The sequence below is a fragment of the Hoplias malabaricus genome, chromosome 16 (assembly GCF_029633855.1).
Source record: "Hoplias malabaricus isolate fHopMal1 chromosome 16, fHopMal1.hap1, whole genome shotgun sequence".
NCBI classification, from domain to species: domain Eukaryota; kingdom Metazoa; phylum Chordata; class Actinopteri; order Characiformes; family Erythrinidae; genus Hoplias; species Hoplias malabaricus.
Window position 1 is genome coordinate 31,778,637 of NC_089815.1, and position 15,832 is coordinate 31,794,468.

The following is a 15,832-nucleotide window of genomic DNA, read 5'->3' on the forward strand; positions in this document are numbered from 1 at the left end:
GACCACTTACTTCTAAGCATTGATCATCATATTCGTTAACTTCTGATTCGTCTCACACACAGCAGTCTTCGGCTTTAGTGATGGACCATCACAGAGGGGGTGGCTTTGCTTAACGTCTCATAAGTAACACTTACATTCATCCTTTTTTTTCATTCATTTTCTGTAACCCTTATCCAGTTCAGGGTCACGGTGGGTCCGGAGTCTACCCAGAATTACTGGGCGCAAGCAGGAACACACCCTGGAGGGGTTGCCACTCCTTCACTGGGCGACACACATTCATACATTTACTCACACACACACACCTACGGACAATTTTGAGTCACCAATCCACCTACCAACGTGTATTTTTGGACTGTGGGAGGAAACCAGAAACCCACACAGACACAGGGAGAACAAACCACACTCCTCACAAACAGTCACCCGGAGGAAACCCACACAGACACAGAGAGAACACACCACACTCCTCACAGACAGTCACCCGGAGGAAACCCACGCAGACACAGGGAGAACACACCACACTCCTCACAGACAGTCACCCGGAGGAAACCCACACAGACACAGAGAGAACACACCACACTCCTCACAGACAGTCACCCGGAGGAAATCCACGCAGACACAGGGAGAACACACCATACTCCTCACAGACAGTCACCCGGAGGAAACCCACACAGACACAGAGAGAACACACCACACTCCTCACAGACAGTCACCCGGAGCGGCACTAGCCCTGAAAACATGATGAGAAAATCATCCTCTGGTTTTTGTCTACAGCTGGGAAACAGGACCAGTGAAAAGGATCAATACCTGTCCAAACATTATGTGCAAACGATACAAAAATCAAGCAGAAGATTCTATTTGGCCATGAGTTTTCCTTTTGTCATTTTTGTTATGTGTCCACTTTAACACTCTGAGAAGCGCTGCTCGGCTCAGGTTTCACCCACATGAGACGACACGGCAGGTTCAAGAAAACAGACACTAATCACACTGCAAACACAGAACCATGTGATTGCTTCCACATCATTAGCTGTGTTCCTGGGGTGAGGAGCATGCATTTCTTTGTTTGCATGACTTTTTTATTAGCTTACCTCTGCACTAACACACAGTCACTCCCAGCAGCACCACGTCTAACCTTCTTCTCTCTGCCTTGTGGCGTAAGACGAGTGGGGTTATGGCGTGGCTCAGGTTATAGAATTAGAATAAGAATTAGAATTACTTTATTAGCCATTGTGCTTGCACACAGAGGAATTTCTATCCGCATTTAACCCAATCCGTGCAGTGAAACACACATTTACACACACTAGTGAACACTAGGGGGCAGTGAGCACACATGCCCCATAGAAACAACCGAGCTGAACGTATTAGACGTACAAATAAGATTTAACGTGTTTTTGTGTAACATGAAAGTGTATTTCAAAATTCATATATTCTGTTATACAACTGTTTTGTCAGTTCCAAGTTTCTTTCCTGACGTGTTCATTCTACATGTTCCATTTTGTTCTGACCCTCACCCTTGCGTTTTCATCCTGTAGATAATCTTCCGCAAGATCAGCGATGTGAAGCGTGAAGAAGAGGAAATGCTGAAGAGGAAGGATGAAGCTCCGCTCAATCTCCCTCCGGACCACCCTGTTCGGCGCCTGTTCCAGAGGTTCCGTCAGCAGAAGGAGGCTCGACTAGCCGCAGAAAGAGCCAACCAGGCAGAGATGGATGTAGAAAGGGGCTCATTACATCTGGAGAAGACCATGGTCCATGAGAAGACCATGATCAATGCTTCGACCAGCATCGTTACAGTCACTGAGATTCCTGCCACTCCCCTGGCCTCTTCCTCATCCTCTTCAAGGGTCTCAAACCGAGTGAAACTCCACGCACCTGTTGGCCCCGGGGACGTCCAGACGGGAAGCAAATCTGCCGAACCTCCCAAAGGCAAAGGCTGGGGTCGGTTTAAGGAGGCGACGAGCAAGTCGGATCTCTCCTGGAGCTCTGTGTCCAAAGCTGAGTCCATGGAAACCCTCCCAGACAGGACTAAGTCTCAGGACGAGCTCTCGCTCAAGAAGATGGACTCTTGCGACAGCGGCATCACGAAGAGTGACCTGCGGCTGGACAACGTGAGCGAAGGGACAGCCCGGACTCCTCAGGACCGCAGTCCCATGCAGGCTGACAGTCGGAGGGTCTTCTACCCAATTCCAGAGCACACTCTTCAGGCCTCCTTCCTGGAGCTGAAGCAGGAGCTGAGAGGTGACATCTGCTCGCTCAACAGCCGCATGGCCGTGCTGGAAGGCCAGCTCGCCGAGGTGCTGAGACTTCTCAAGGCCAGAAAGACCTCAGGGTCCTCGCACCTGTTCGATTTGTCCAGACCTGAATCGCCAGATTCAGACAAGGATGATATATTCTCTTAATCTTGCCTCCTGGAGTTGGGGTACGGCTTTGATTGTACGCCTCTGACGAGGCTGAGATAAGACCACCCAAGCCCGTGAGGGTGAGTGGAGGTGTAATAGCGATGACTGAGTCATGCCGGGAATTCACCACACCTGAGACACAGGGCCTGCAGCTTATCACCTGCTGGGTGACTTTTTTCTTGATGTGTTTTATCAGAGCGACTCGGTTCAGGGTTGCCAGGTTTGCGATGTTAAACTTTAAGTTTGAAATGTAATCTTGGAGAAAGTGGCTGCAGCAGCAAAATGGATCAATACTTTGATTGTAAACCATAGAAAATGAAAATGAATGGTTTTAACAGTGTGTATTGACCCATTGATCCTGGTGTTGAAAACTTGCCACTCAAGGGCAGCAACTCTACGCTTGAGAAGGTGCAAATATCAGTGATAGCCACCTCTGGGAACTATTGATGAAATGACGGCAATAATTGTGATTAATATCAGATGTTTTTAGATGTATAATGTAGAGAGAAACTAAACTTGTGTCGGGCCTCACATATCGGGCTCATTCCTTCTTCCACTGAACAGGTTTTAATCTGTCTTTGGGCTGGAGATATTAACTGGACCTGGCAATCCAAACTGAGTTGGAAAGTGGAACTGTATGAATGTTGGATCCATAACATATCCACTGGTAAATCTGTGCATTTGTTTCTACACATTTTTGTTACATTTCTTATTTTGGAATAACGTTTTTTAAATATTTGGTTATAGATTTCAGCATCAGAGCAAAACTATTCTGTTAAGGAGCATTTCCACTGCAGTGTACCTACTCAAATTGACTCTACTCTGCTTTTTGCTTCATCGTCAGGTAAATTTAGTCCTGGTTCTGGAAGCGGGTTCTTGTTTAGTGGCTGTTCTCTTGTGGTTCAGAGTGAGTCGAGTAGGGACTAAACCGTGGCGTGTAAACCTTGCAGAGCGCTGATCGTCCAGAGAGAGTCGTCACTCTACGCCACGCAACGCAGACGACCAGCACCAACTCTCCATCTGTAAAATCTCCAGCTGCAGCAGAGTTCACGTTTGTTTTTATCCGACTCACAACGGCAGCTCGTAAAATGACGCCGTGGTCTTTTGAAGAGGTTCAAACGCTCCTTGGATCGGTGGCCGACGAAAGAATCCAACGAGAGCTGGACGCTGCAACAAGGAAGGAACAAACTCTACTGATCTGTCTGAACTGATGACGGAGCTGTGTTCAGTCCCCAACAACAACAACACGCCGATACACCATGAGTAAACACCGCTTAACGTTACCGCCACTGTTATTTACTTCATCGGCTACACAGGGGTGGGTGGGGTAGTGGAAAACGAAGCAGGTCGAGTAGATTCAATTAGTGTAGATACCATGCAGTGGAAAATTGCTATCAGAGGAATACTGTACTCTGCTGTAGTGATCGCTGGAGTGTAGTATGAACTGCATGCAGAACTTCAGGGGCAGGTTTTTAAAACTACTGTTACTGTTGGTTTCAGTGGAAATACAGTAGGAGGATGTAAAAAAGGATGTACACAGTGAGAGAAAACACTATGTCTCCCTGCCTAGTGTCCTAAAGGTCCTCTGAAGGTGCTCTGTGGTCTCTGTCACCAAGACATTAAATCCTTTAAGTTCTGTAACATGAGCGATGCAGGCGTATTAGATTGGACAGAAGCTCGATAAAGGCTTGAACATCTGGGGAATTTAGAGGTCAGGGCGACACGTCCAACTCTTGCCATCAGGAAACACCACCATCAGAAAGGGGTGTACCTACAGCACAGTGATGTTCAGATACAAGTCAACATTAATGCCTGAACCCAGGGATTCCCAGTCTTCACTGGACATTGCCCAGAGCTCCACACTCTCTCCACAGGCAGGTCGTCATTATGTTCTGTCTCATCTGTGTATAGTGTACTTTACAAAACTTTAGACCATTTTATAAACCATGATACACTGTAAACCCTCAAATTCAGAACTGCCACTCAGTAACGTTCATCTCTGCCTGTAACAACAGCAACTAAATAAGGCAACATTTTTAAACATCTTCAAACGACCTGAGAATCTGACCCCTGCATTTTTTTAAACACAGAACACATCCTACTGATCGTGATTTTGTATTCCTTTAAATACATTTCTATCATTTCTAAAGTATCAAAACTGTGAGCTGATTTTTATAAAGATCATCAATAAGACGTGTAAGCAATATTGGTGAATGTAGTCTATTTAAAGAGCATGCTCTCTGGTGGTATACGCAATGAAACTATGCATGGATCAGGTCTAGCCTAGTCTCAGTAAACAAGCATGGCCTTTGTTATATGTGCTCAGTCTTTGACACGCTTCCCAAAGAGAATCCTCATCTTCGCTCTGTGTGCATTCACTGTTCTCTGTTGTATGTTTCATAACTGTTGAAAAAATATATATTTCATGGAAGAACTGCAAAAGTTTGCACTTAATGTCTACACTGAAAGCCCAAAAGTTTGTAGACACTCTTTATAATCAGTGAATAAACCTACTTTACTGTTCGTCAGGTGCTGACACGGATGATCAGATGTGCACACAGCTGTAATCTCCAGAGATGAGTCTGGACTGGGCTGTGGAATAGAGGAACAGTTTTGAAGAACTGTGTTCTCACTAATGGCCTTAATGCTGCCATCAGATCCTCACAGAAATGTTCCAGTATGAAGTGTAAAGAAAGCCGTCCCCGATGATTAGAAGCGGCTACCACAGCAAATAGAGACTAACTACCAATAAATACCCTTCAATTCAGAAGAAATGTCGAAAGAGCTGGTGTCCACAAACTTTTGGTTGTTTGGTGTCTGCAGGTGGTTCGATGTTATTCAGAAATGTCACTGAAATGACCGGACGTGTTGGGACTGTGACAAACAAAGACATGGTCATGAGGTAATTAGGAGCCATTTGCGATGTTTGTTAAAGAGTAGTTTCCGGTCACTGGGGACTTTAATCTGGGGTTTTTTCTGAATCAATCCTGCTACTGTCTTCATGTTAACTCTGTATCAGATGCTGGAGAAAGGGTTAAAATATCAGCCGCACAAAAGGTGACAGATTAAATGTGTATTTTTTTGTTTTCATTAAATAAATCTTTATTTTAATAGTGATTTTAAGAGGAGGTTTGTATGTAATCGGAGTTCGGAAGCAGGGAGTAGACTGGGGCATTTACTTCGTCCTGTAATTTTCATCATTGATTCATAAAGTCATCAACAAATCATTGTTTTTACAGATTGTCAAATGCTGCCTTGATGCCCTGCAGGAAAATACTGTAATTACGAGGTGAGCGCATGTGAACACCGCTGCAGTGGCGCATTCACTGACATTTTCATGGCGCCCAAACACAGAAGTGGAAGGCTGCAGAAGGCGGGGTCAATGGGCGGGGCAATTATTTTCAAATCCAGCCAATCACGGGAAAGATTTCATCCTCCGCTACTTCCCGACCACTTCATGTTGTAGTTACGACTTCAGAGCTGATAAACTGTGAAACAGACCATTTGTTCACTATAATATTTGGCCCACAAAACAGATCTGGCCCAATTCTGGCAAAGGTATAGCAGTGCTTACTGAGGCAAACTGATATCTGGCTCTCGTTTGGTGTTTGTGTGTCCCTCGTGGAAATTGGAAATCTTCATGGTCCATAAAAACATGGGATTGTGGGCCAGAATCATTCTAACTAACTACAGTGACTCCAAGGTAGTCTAAAAGCCTTTGGCTTTGGTTAAAGATCCAGCTACCGTCATAGCAGGCAACGTAGGGTGTAGGGAGCGAGGCAGCTCGCTAGACACTGAGACACGTCCTGTATATCAGTTTACAAAACATGCCACCATTTTATTTTTTTTTTGTACTCACTGAATCTATATTTTATGTGGCATTAAGTCCAAAGACAGCAGATTGCACTTTTCTTTGTTCTAAAATCATGTTTTTAAATTGTTATATAAAATGAAACCCACCCCTTGGTTCTACACTTGTGCACTTTGTAGTACTACAATTACAGTCTGTGGTCCATCTGCTGAGCTGCATACTGAGTCCCCCCCACCTTTCACTCAGTCGTGCAGAGCTCAAGTGGTTTATGGAGGAGGCTTTAATGTTATGACTGATGGTGATATGTTTAAAAGTGTCTAAACATGTATTACAGCTATTTGAAAGTGCCCTTGTTATGAATAAAGACTTTCAGTTACACACAGCATTGTTATCTTCGTAGACAAATAAAATGAGACCTGCACCACATCCAGTGCAGAGGGTCTGCCAGAGGGGTAAGTAGAGCTCCATTACAGAGCTGTGTTATTCTGTGTCGAGTGACGGAGCTCCACCAGTCCATTAACTTTGTGTTCACATGAACTGTGTCCACTATGGGTCCTTGTTTATTAACGTCATTCTCACTTAAGCCTTTGTGGATGTGTCCCAGGCTTCTGGTGCACACTTTAAAGCAACACTAGACAGTATTTTTACATTACGATTACAGCTACAGAATCAAAGCAATGCTCCACTGAGGTGTAATACGGAGACTAGGGACACTGTTGTTGCTACTACTAGGTTCAGCGCTGCAGAAACAGCACTATGTAACTTTCAGAGGAGGGTAGGAAGCCACACCCCTCGATTTCAAGACAGTGCTGTACATATGGTTTATACTCTTCAAGAGTACGGGGAACCGAGAGGAAAAATACTAAATTTACACAGTGTTCCTTTAACTTAAAGACGTTGTTTTAGACTGGAAAATAAAGTGGAGGGTAGGTCTTTATTCCTGCTCACATTAACCTCGCCAGGACTAAATCAACCCAAAGCACATGGACAATGGTTGTTTATAGCTAAATGTAACAGGTTCTACTTACAGGGACTTAGAGAACTACAATGAGTTTTGGATGTGTTTTGTTTAAGTGAGCAGACTCTGTAGGGTGCAGGGAGTAATGCACCTCTCTAGATATTGAAACACACCCTGTATTTCAGTTTACAAAACATGCCACCATGTTAATGTCCTCACTGAATGCTGTACTAAGTCCCAAGAGACTGTGTTTGTTCTATAAATTCATTTAAACCCGAGTGTATGTCTTTTTTTCCTGCTCACTGTTACCTCTAATAACAACCCAAATCACAAGAACATCGATTGTTCACAGTGTAACAGGTTCAGATTAAAGTGCTTTATATTCTGGGTTGATGTGGACTTTTGTTCTCACTACACACACACACACACACACACCATGCAAGGATTAGAGAAGAAGAGAGTAGTACACACGTCCGTTCCTGTGCTGATGGACGCTGGATGTGAGTTTGATCTGCTCCTTTCGTTCGCGAAGGTTGTTTTACTGCAGTCATTGTTTTACACATTTTTATTATGGATTTTGGAGCAGTCACTCCTTTGGGAGGGCAGCTGTGGCTTGGAACTTGAAAGTTGCTGGTTTGATTCCCTCAAACAGCAGAAAAAATTAGGGCTGAGGGGAGTGAAGGAACAGTACAGTCTCTTCCCTCAACATCCACAGCTAAAGTGCCCTTGTACAAGGCACCTAACCCCCAACAGCCCCCGAGGGCTGGTATAGCTGCCCCCCGATCAGATGTGTGTTTACTGCCACAGGTGGGTTAAATATGGAGGCACTATTTCTTTGTACACTGTGCTATATGACAATTGAAGCATATTGTTCAGTATTTATCCCCCTTGTGATCCATTAGAATAACCACAAAATTAGATCAGCGCCTCATAAACATCCAGCAAAAGCACAGTGTTCCTGAGTGTAAAGCCTCCACTTCTTTCACAACTAGAAACTTGGGCCTAAGAGAGGGACCACATCTTAAACAACACACAGTTCACCTAGTGTTAAAAACCCACTATCGGTGGCCACAGCTGTGTGTGCGCCTTCGTTGTTGTGGTATAATTGCCAGCACTGCTTCGGAGTGTGGTAATTAAAGAGCTCTATTTTCTCTGATGGGTGCCATAATCTGATTAGGACCACGGAGCCCATCTCATCCTCAGAGCATTCTGGGGCAGATATTTGATTAAACCCAAAGTAGATGTCTCTTACTAATCACCTGCCTCCCTCGCTTGCTCTCTCTCTCTCTCTCTCTCTCTCTCTCTCATTAGGAGAGTCTTACAGGTCCCTTAATTAAATTCTTAGCAATTTAAATCCAAGTCCTCCTCCAACACTGATCATTATACGATAGTGCATTTAATCGCAGAGCCTTGTTGTGTGAATTCGATCAGTTCGGCTCTTGTAAATTTATAAATACAGATTCAATATATCGTTATTCATTCATTCATTCATTGTCTGTAAGCGCTAATCCAGTTCAGGGTCGCGGTGGGACCGGAGCCTAGCCGGAATCACTCTTATGTAAATATTTATATTATTTAAATTGTACCTGTTTTAACCCAATTTTCTCTCCATTTTAATTAACGACAGTTCTCAGTTTTTCAGAGACACGTGAAGACAGACTCCTTTTTAAACTGCTACACATACTTATTAGAACCCAGGGCACTAATGACCCAGGGCAGTTACACAGACTAAGACAGAGCCATTCCACCCGCTCAGTATCGTGCGCCACAGTTTGTCCGATTAATAACGCAAAGCACGTCACGGCTCCGCAGCCTGAAGCTGGACTCAAAAGCAGAACCCAAATAAATGAAAATCATTAGCTCAACACCCACATCGGCCTCGGCTGTGCTCGAAGGCCCTGGAGGAGACGTCCACTGGTGTTTACAGTACACTCTCTTACAATGGATAAATACAGGGTGCATTCTTTACCCAATTACAGCGCAGTATAAAGTCTCCGTGTTGTGGACTGTAATTACTGTGTTGTTCAGACAACACCAAAGCACTGAGAGCAGCCTCAGCCCCTTCATGTGAACCCACTGCAGCTGCCAGTCACTCTCGCTTTCACTACGTCTCTCAGGGGAAAGGGCTTACTCTGTTTTTCCCCCCTGATCTGTAATATGCAAATTAAATGTGAAATGAAGTGTGCAATTATTAGTTTGGCATTTAACCCGTCTGTGGCAGCGAAAACACACACAAACACACACTAGTCCACTTGGGGCTGTGAACACACACCCAAAGCAGCAGGCAGCAGCCATCCCCGGCGCCGGGGAGCAGCTGTGGGTTCGATGCCTTGCTCTGTGAATTGAGGGAGGAGGACAGTGCTGTTGCCTCACCGCTCCGGCCGCTCGTGAGAATCGAACCAACAACCAACAACCACGGCTGCACGGAACACACCGGACTCTTCACAGACAGTCACACGGAGCGTGGCTCCAACCCACAACTGTGAGCTGTGTGACAGCGACATTAACTCACTGCACCACAAGTGTGACAAGCACGGCGGTCCCTGTTGGTATCGAGAAGGAAACGTGGGTTGTATTTCACCGGTCTGAAAGTGTACTGTCGTGCTTACATATGCACTTACAGCACAAACAGAAAGCTGTAGTTCCCCATTCGGTGTTTATGAATGTGTAACACAGGGGTTTCCAAACTAGGAAACTGGGATATGAATAGAATCTTTAGGGGGAACTGATGTGACTGGAAGACTGTGTGTAAATGTCCAAAGGTGTGTGTGAGTTAACCACCACGACCCTGACCAGTTACAGAAGATGAATGAATGAAAGAATGAAAAGTGTGTTGTGGCTCGGTGAGACGCTGCAAGTGTTCCTCTGGTTGGTTGTGGTCACTTTCAATAAACAGCTAAACATTTGAGGCTTATCCAACACTTCTTCTGAAATGAGGGGCACTGATCAGGAGTTTGTGTCTCAATGCTGCAACAGATTCATAACATTTCTGTGATAATTTGATTGTAACATCAATAGCATTAGTGAGGTACTGAGTGCTGTATGACCTTGAGCTCATGTGCAGCTGCTGCAGTGCTTCATTTTTCAGATCATGTTTTCCTACTGAGAGAGCACACAGGTACGATACCGACACGGATTTCATTTGAAAACACACCTGAATTAGAACTCTGGAATAATCCAAATATGACCGTTTAAGGACTCAGAACCTTTACAGAGATTACAGCTTCCTCTCAGATCTGTAATATTCCCACAGGTGACACTGACATCCTTCACTCTGGGGATATCAGGGAATCCCTTGGAGAATCCCTGCTTATTCCCGATGGGAGGCCATCCCTGAAACTCCTGCATTTTCCTTCTCTCTCTGCTCTTATTTGTTGATCTGCAATGCAGTGCTAGGCTTTACCCATCTCTCTCTCTCTCTCTCTCTCTCTCTCTCTCCCCCTCCCTCATTCCTCTCTCTTTCCCCTCCCTCACTCCTCTCTCTCTTTCCCCTCCCTCACTCCTCTCTCTCTCTCTGTTGCTCTATCCCTTTGCAGTAACCTATGGTAAAGCGACAGTAAGTGCTGCAGACTGAAGTGTAAAGCTGTGTTGCCACCCACTGAGCCTCTGCACTGTGCCCTTCAAGTAATGTCACACCTCCCCCTACAGTCAGGAGAACACACTACAGTCAGGAGAACACACTACAGTCAGGAGAACACACTACAGTCGGGAGAACGCCCCACAATCGGGAGAACGCCCCACAATCGGGAGAACACACTACAGTCAGGAGAACACACTACAATCGGGAGAACGCCCCGCAGTCGGGAGAACGCGCCGCAGTCGGGAGAACGCGCCGCAGTCGGGAGAACGCGCCGCAGTCGGGAGAACGCGCCGCAGTCGGGAGAACGCGCCGCAGTCGGGAGAACGCCCCGCAGTCGGGAGAACGCCCCGCAGTCGGGAGAACGCGCCGCAGTCGGGAGAACGCGCCGCAGTCGGGAGAACGCGCCGCAGTCGGGAGAACGCCCCGCAGTCGGGAGAACGCCCCGCAGTCGGGAGAACGCGCCGCAGTCGGGAGAACGCGCCGCAGTCGGGAGAACGCCCCGCAGTCGGGAGAACGCCCCACAGTCGGGAGAACGCGCCACAGTCGGGAGAACGCCCCACAGTCGGGAGAACGCCCCACAGCTATGAGGAACCAGCTGTTGAATCAGACATAACCACTGTAGCTGCACTGTGCAGACAAAACAGAACGAATAACGGAACGAGATCCAAGGTGAACAATGCTCAGAGAAAGCTGTGGAGAGACTGAGGATGTGTGAAATGGTGAGGGGTGGCTACAGCACGCCGTGCTACTCATCACTTCTTTCATGTGGAATCAGTGTAGTGCTCACTCCTGCTGCTGTATGGGAACCTTCTGAACATCTGGGGTTGGGCTGTTTGAATCCATGGACGTGGGACCTGTGGATACAGAAGGACAGATGTATATTGCAAGAAAATAGTGTAAATTTAATGCTCCTAACTGGACATTAAAGTATCCTTGGTCTTTGGTCTTTAGCCATGGCCTAACGGTGAGAGGGGTGGGTTTGGGACCTAAAGGACAGTGGAGTGAAATACCAGTGCTTTCTCCTCCCTCAACATCCACAGCTCAATTTACCTTGAGCAAGGCCCCTTACCCCCAGCTGCTGCCTGGGTGACGTGGTGAACATACTCCCCAGATAGCAGAATGAATCTGACCCACATCCCCCCTGTTTTTATGGCCCATGTGTCACGTGGATTGACGGCGCTCAAGTGGCCAACTCCTGCTGGCCCAATGAGCACCATGTGTCGCCAGAAGCCCAACGTTTGGCTCACATCCGGTTGCATATCTTTGCCAGAAGTGGTTTTGATAGCAGTTAGATGCTATGAGATCATGGCACTGTTAAAGGAAATGTTTTATTAAAGGTGTTCTGCTCATGACATCGCTGCAGTCACCCGTGAGTTTCAAATTAAACATGAATCTAAAAAAAGAGTGAAGGGTTGTTTGTTTATTAATTATATTTGAGCAGGGTGGATAGCAACAGTTTGGCTGACCTCTCACGCCATTGTCCACACGGTGGAGCGTTTTATGTTGGTCAAGTGCCGGATGTCATAGAAACGAGCTCAGGGAGCCGTGTGATTGGTGGAGAGGCCGGGATCATCCGTTGTCGCTTGCAGGGGAGAAGTGCTGAGTGGACCCTCCTTTTTAAAGCTCCCCCCCTCCCCTCCTGCCCTGCCCCATGGGGTTCATGGCCTCCTATTATCCAGCAGACTTGTTTTTTCCATCCTGGTTGAACTTTCTAGCGTGAGCGTAAAAAACTCCATTAGGATCATATATGTGCCTTTGCAGGGACGCAGGGGGCATAACCTAACAAATGTGTGGGGTCAATTGGTAAGGACAGCTTTCCTCTTCTCTCTTTCTTACAGGGTGTGGTGGAAATGTACATTTTGAGCGGTTTTAAGACACAGCAAAGCGGAGGGATGAGGCATAGTTAAGTCCTGGCTTGGACTGTGAGTACAAAATGGGGACTGTATTTGGACAGTGGACCTTGATTAGGGGTAGTTTTGCAGTTTGAGAAATGGGACAATGAAAGCTGTATGAGTTTAAGTGCATTTTCCTTGTACATTAACATCTGAGAACGTCTGAACTCACTGCTGCTTATATATCACTCTGCTACATATTCTACTTCTTCTATTCGATCTTATTTTAAATGCAGTTCTCCTGAATCAGTTGCTGAAATCGGTTTCCCGTGTTGTTATTTAGCTTCATGAATATCTTTAATAATGTCTTGTGAGGTCGTTAATGGTGTTTTTAAGGGAACAATGTACAGGGCCAGCCTTCATTAACGTCCTCAGTGAGTGTAGATAAAGGAGAAGAATGCAGAAGCTGCTTTGCTCACCTGACTCGAGGGGTTTGAGCCAGTAACCTCTAGCAGCTGCTGTCTGTTAAAACTGGGACAGAGTAAAGCAGAATAAAAGTAGCAGTGAGATTAAATTCAATATGGATTACAATACAGATGACTCCATTATGCTCCAAAGCATTTAGATGTTACGTCGAGGGCTGTATATTTGTCTGGTGCTGTGCTGGTGTAGACCCGGAGCTCTGGAACCGCTTAAATCTGAGGGAAGTTCGATTTCAAGAGCGGCCACACGTCGACACAGAGGAGGACATTTTGATTCGGACACGCAACAGAATCCAGCTCATTTGTTGGAAATATTAGGTGGAAAAACACAACCTGGGGTTTGTTTATCACCCCTGATTCTCCCCTCAAGAATTGAAAACCAGCTTCCCTGACCCCAGGCTGACCCCTCAGTCCCATGACAGGCCATCTCCTGAACAGCAGAGTTCAGAAAAAAAAAGAAGAAGAAAAACAAGGCAGCTAAACAAACAATGTTGCTCTCGCTACATTTAACATCAAGCCTGCGGGGACACAACAATGGCTTCAGCAAGGCCCGAGCACGTCTAAACGTTGCTAGATCTCTCTCTGGCCGGTCGGGCCGTGCTCGACCAGCAAAAGTCGAACAATTGAAGGTTTTATATTTTCCATCGTGCTCAGCAGTCAGAAGTGTGTGGGGCTGGGAGAGTTCGGACGCATATATAAAGGCGCAGGGCCATTATTCGGGGCGCAGGACGTTACCCCACATTCTCCTCAGAGCTATTCCCAAAGAATGTGAGAGCGCTCGGGATCTGAAGGTGCCGCTGTTCAGGAGGCTAAAGGTGTTGCTATGGTGCTTCGGTGAGGAGTGTTACTGGGTGAGGTACTGTTCAGCGGATTTTTGTTTATTCTGAGCAAAAGGGGAGGAGGAGGAGTCTGATTATGGGGATTGGTGTCCCGTAGTTTGGCATGCAGTAACGTCCCAGGACAAGGTCATTACCTGTGCTGGGTATAGGCTGCAGATGTGGAAGAGGACTCCATGGAGTCGCCTGTTTAAGTGAACTTTTGTCCTGAAACAACCTTTCTGACCACATTTCCAACGGGAGGTTGATTAAAAAGCTTAAAGGGTAGTTTTAAATAAATAAAAGCTCACATTTTTCATGCAGAAATACTACACTAGTGATTCTCGTTCCCCATTACATCACACCGCTGTACTGTGTGCCCTCTGCTCTGGTCACACTCCAATATAAGCGTTCAGAAGCAGATGTGATGAGACAGGACTGGTGAAGAGCACGAAACACAGCAGCTGAAACATGGTCGAGAGGTGCCTGCTCTTTACTGGAATGCTGTCACTTTACATCACATCCTCAGCTCGAGAGGATGCAGCACTGAGGGGAGACAAGGAAAGGCACTCTCTCTCACACACACACAATCTGCACAGCGCATGTGGTCACACATTGATTAGTACACCCCAACAAAACCAAGTAAATATAAATCACAGCCCCAAACACTGATGAGGTTTTCAGAGTAGGAAAGGAGCAATGTGGCGTCCAAAGAAAATGAAACCTCAAATAAGACATGGAACCGCTTCTGACTTTGTATATGGTAATTACTGTAAAAATAAACACTGCTTTTACAACACACACCCTGCGCACTCATCTCCCACCACACAGCTCAGTGTGAAAGCACTAATGCCCGATTCCCTCGGTCAGCTGGACTCACCCATTCTCCTCTTGCTGAAGGTTTCCCAAGGGGACGCTACTGAGAAGCTGGCTCACCAAGTCCAGACCCAGACTGCTGCTGCTCATCGCGGGCTTGAAGAGGCCTCAGGTCACCCTCATGAGGAGGAAAAGGATGAAGCGCACAAAAGTAGCAAAGGCCACGTAAGCGGTAAATATGGCTATTCCTGCATGTAAGGTCAACACCTCGCTTCAAACCGAGAGCCTCTCGTGAAAAGGGCCATCCACAAGAAGTGTGAGGTCCCAGAACCGCTGTGGCACGAGTTATATACGAGGCCAGCGTACACTGTTTGGCCAAACGTTTGTAGAAACACATTATAATTAGAGAATGCAGCGATTCTAGTCTGTTATTGTAAACTAGAAGCTGTTTTTAAATGACTTTCCTGGTTAAATAAAGGGTCAAATAAATACAGATTTCACCCACTGCTGACACGGTGGATCAGAGGGTGTCCGCACACTTTTGGCCACACAGTGTAAGTCATGAGATTACATTTGTTGCGGTTGGATGGTGACTGTATTGTTTGATGCTGTCTGTCAGTGGCTTTAGGAGAGGATTCTGTGTCTTTTGAGAAATAAGTACGGATTTGAAAAAAAGTATTCGGCTGATGATGAATTAGAGAGTCATCAACCAATTTCCAGATACTTTGGGACTGACACACACTGATCGCTTTCTTAACTCCAGTTTGGACAGTTTTTGAGCAAACGACACAGAATCAGTTTGAACTTCTGCCCGATGTCCAAACAAAACCACGTATCTCCATTTTCTGCTCAAAACAGAGTTAAATCTGCATTCAAATCATTTTTGTCTTTGCCTGTGAAGCTGACATTATGGAGACACTTGGGGTTCACTGGACATCAGTGATACGCTCCTTCACACACCAACAGAGGGCTCACGGCCTTTGTTTATGTTCCAGAACCTGCAGCCGAATGCCACATTTCACCTGAGTCGTCGACCCTGAGAGGAGCCCTGTCCACTGAAGACATGGATGAAGCCCCAGTCACTGAGGAACTAACTTATCAATCTGTGCCACCTCAACGAACTAAAAACAAAAGCGAAGCTCACA

At 46.1% G+C, this 15,832-nt stretch overlaps 1 protein-coding gene across 1 annotated transcript in view; it reads left to right on the top strand.

Moving 5' to 3' along the window:
- The window catches only part of kcnh1b (potassium voltage-gated channel, subfamily H (eag-related), member 1b), a 36,588-nt gene extending 34,195 nt beyond the window's left edge, over window positions 1–2,393 (top strand). The window contains exon 11 of the mRNA XM_066647741.1: window positions 1,530–2,393. Coding sequence (XP_066503838.1) covers window positions 1,530–2,393 — 864 coding nt within the window. The remainder of the gene's footprint in view (window positions 1–1,529) is intronic.
- Window positions 2,394–15,832: the final 13,439 nt, after the last annotated feature.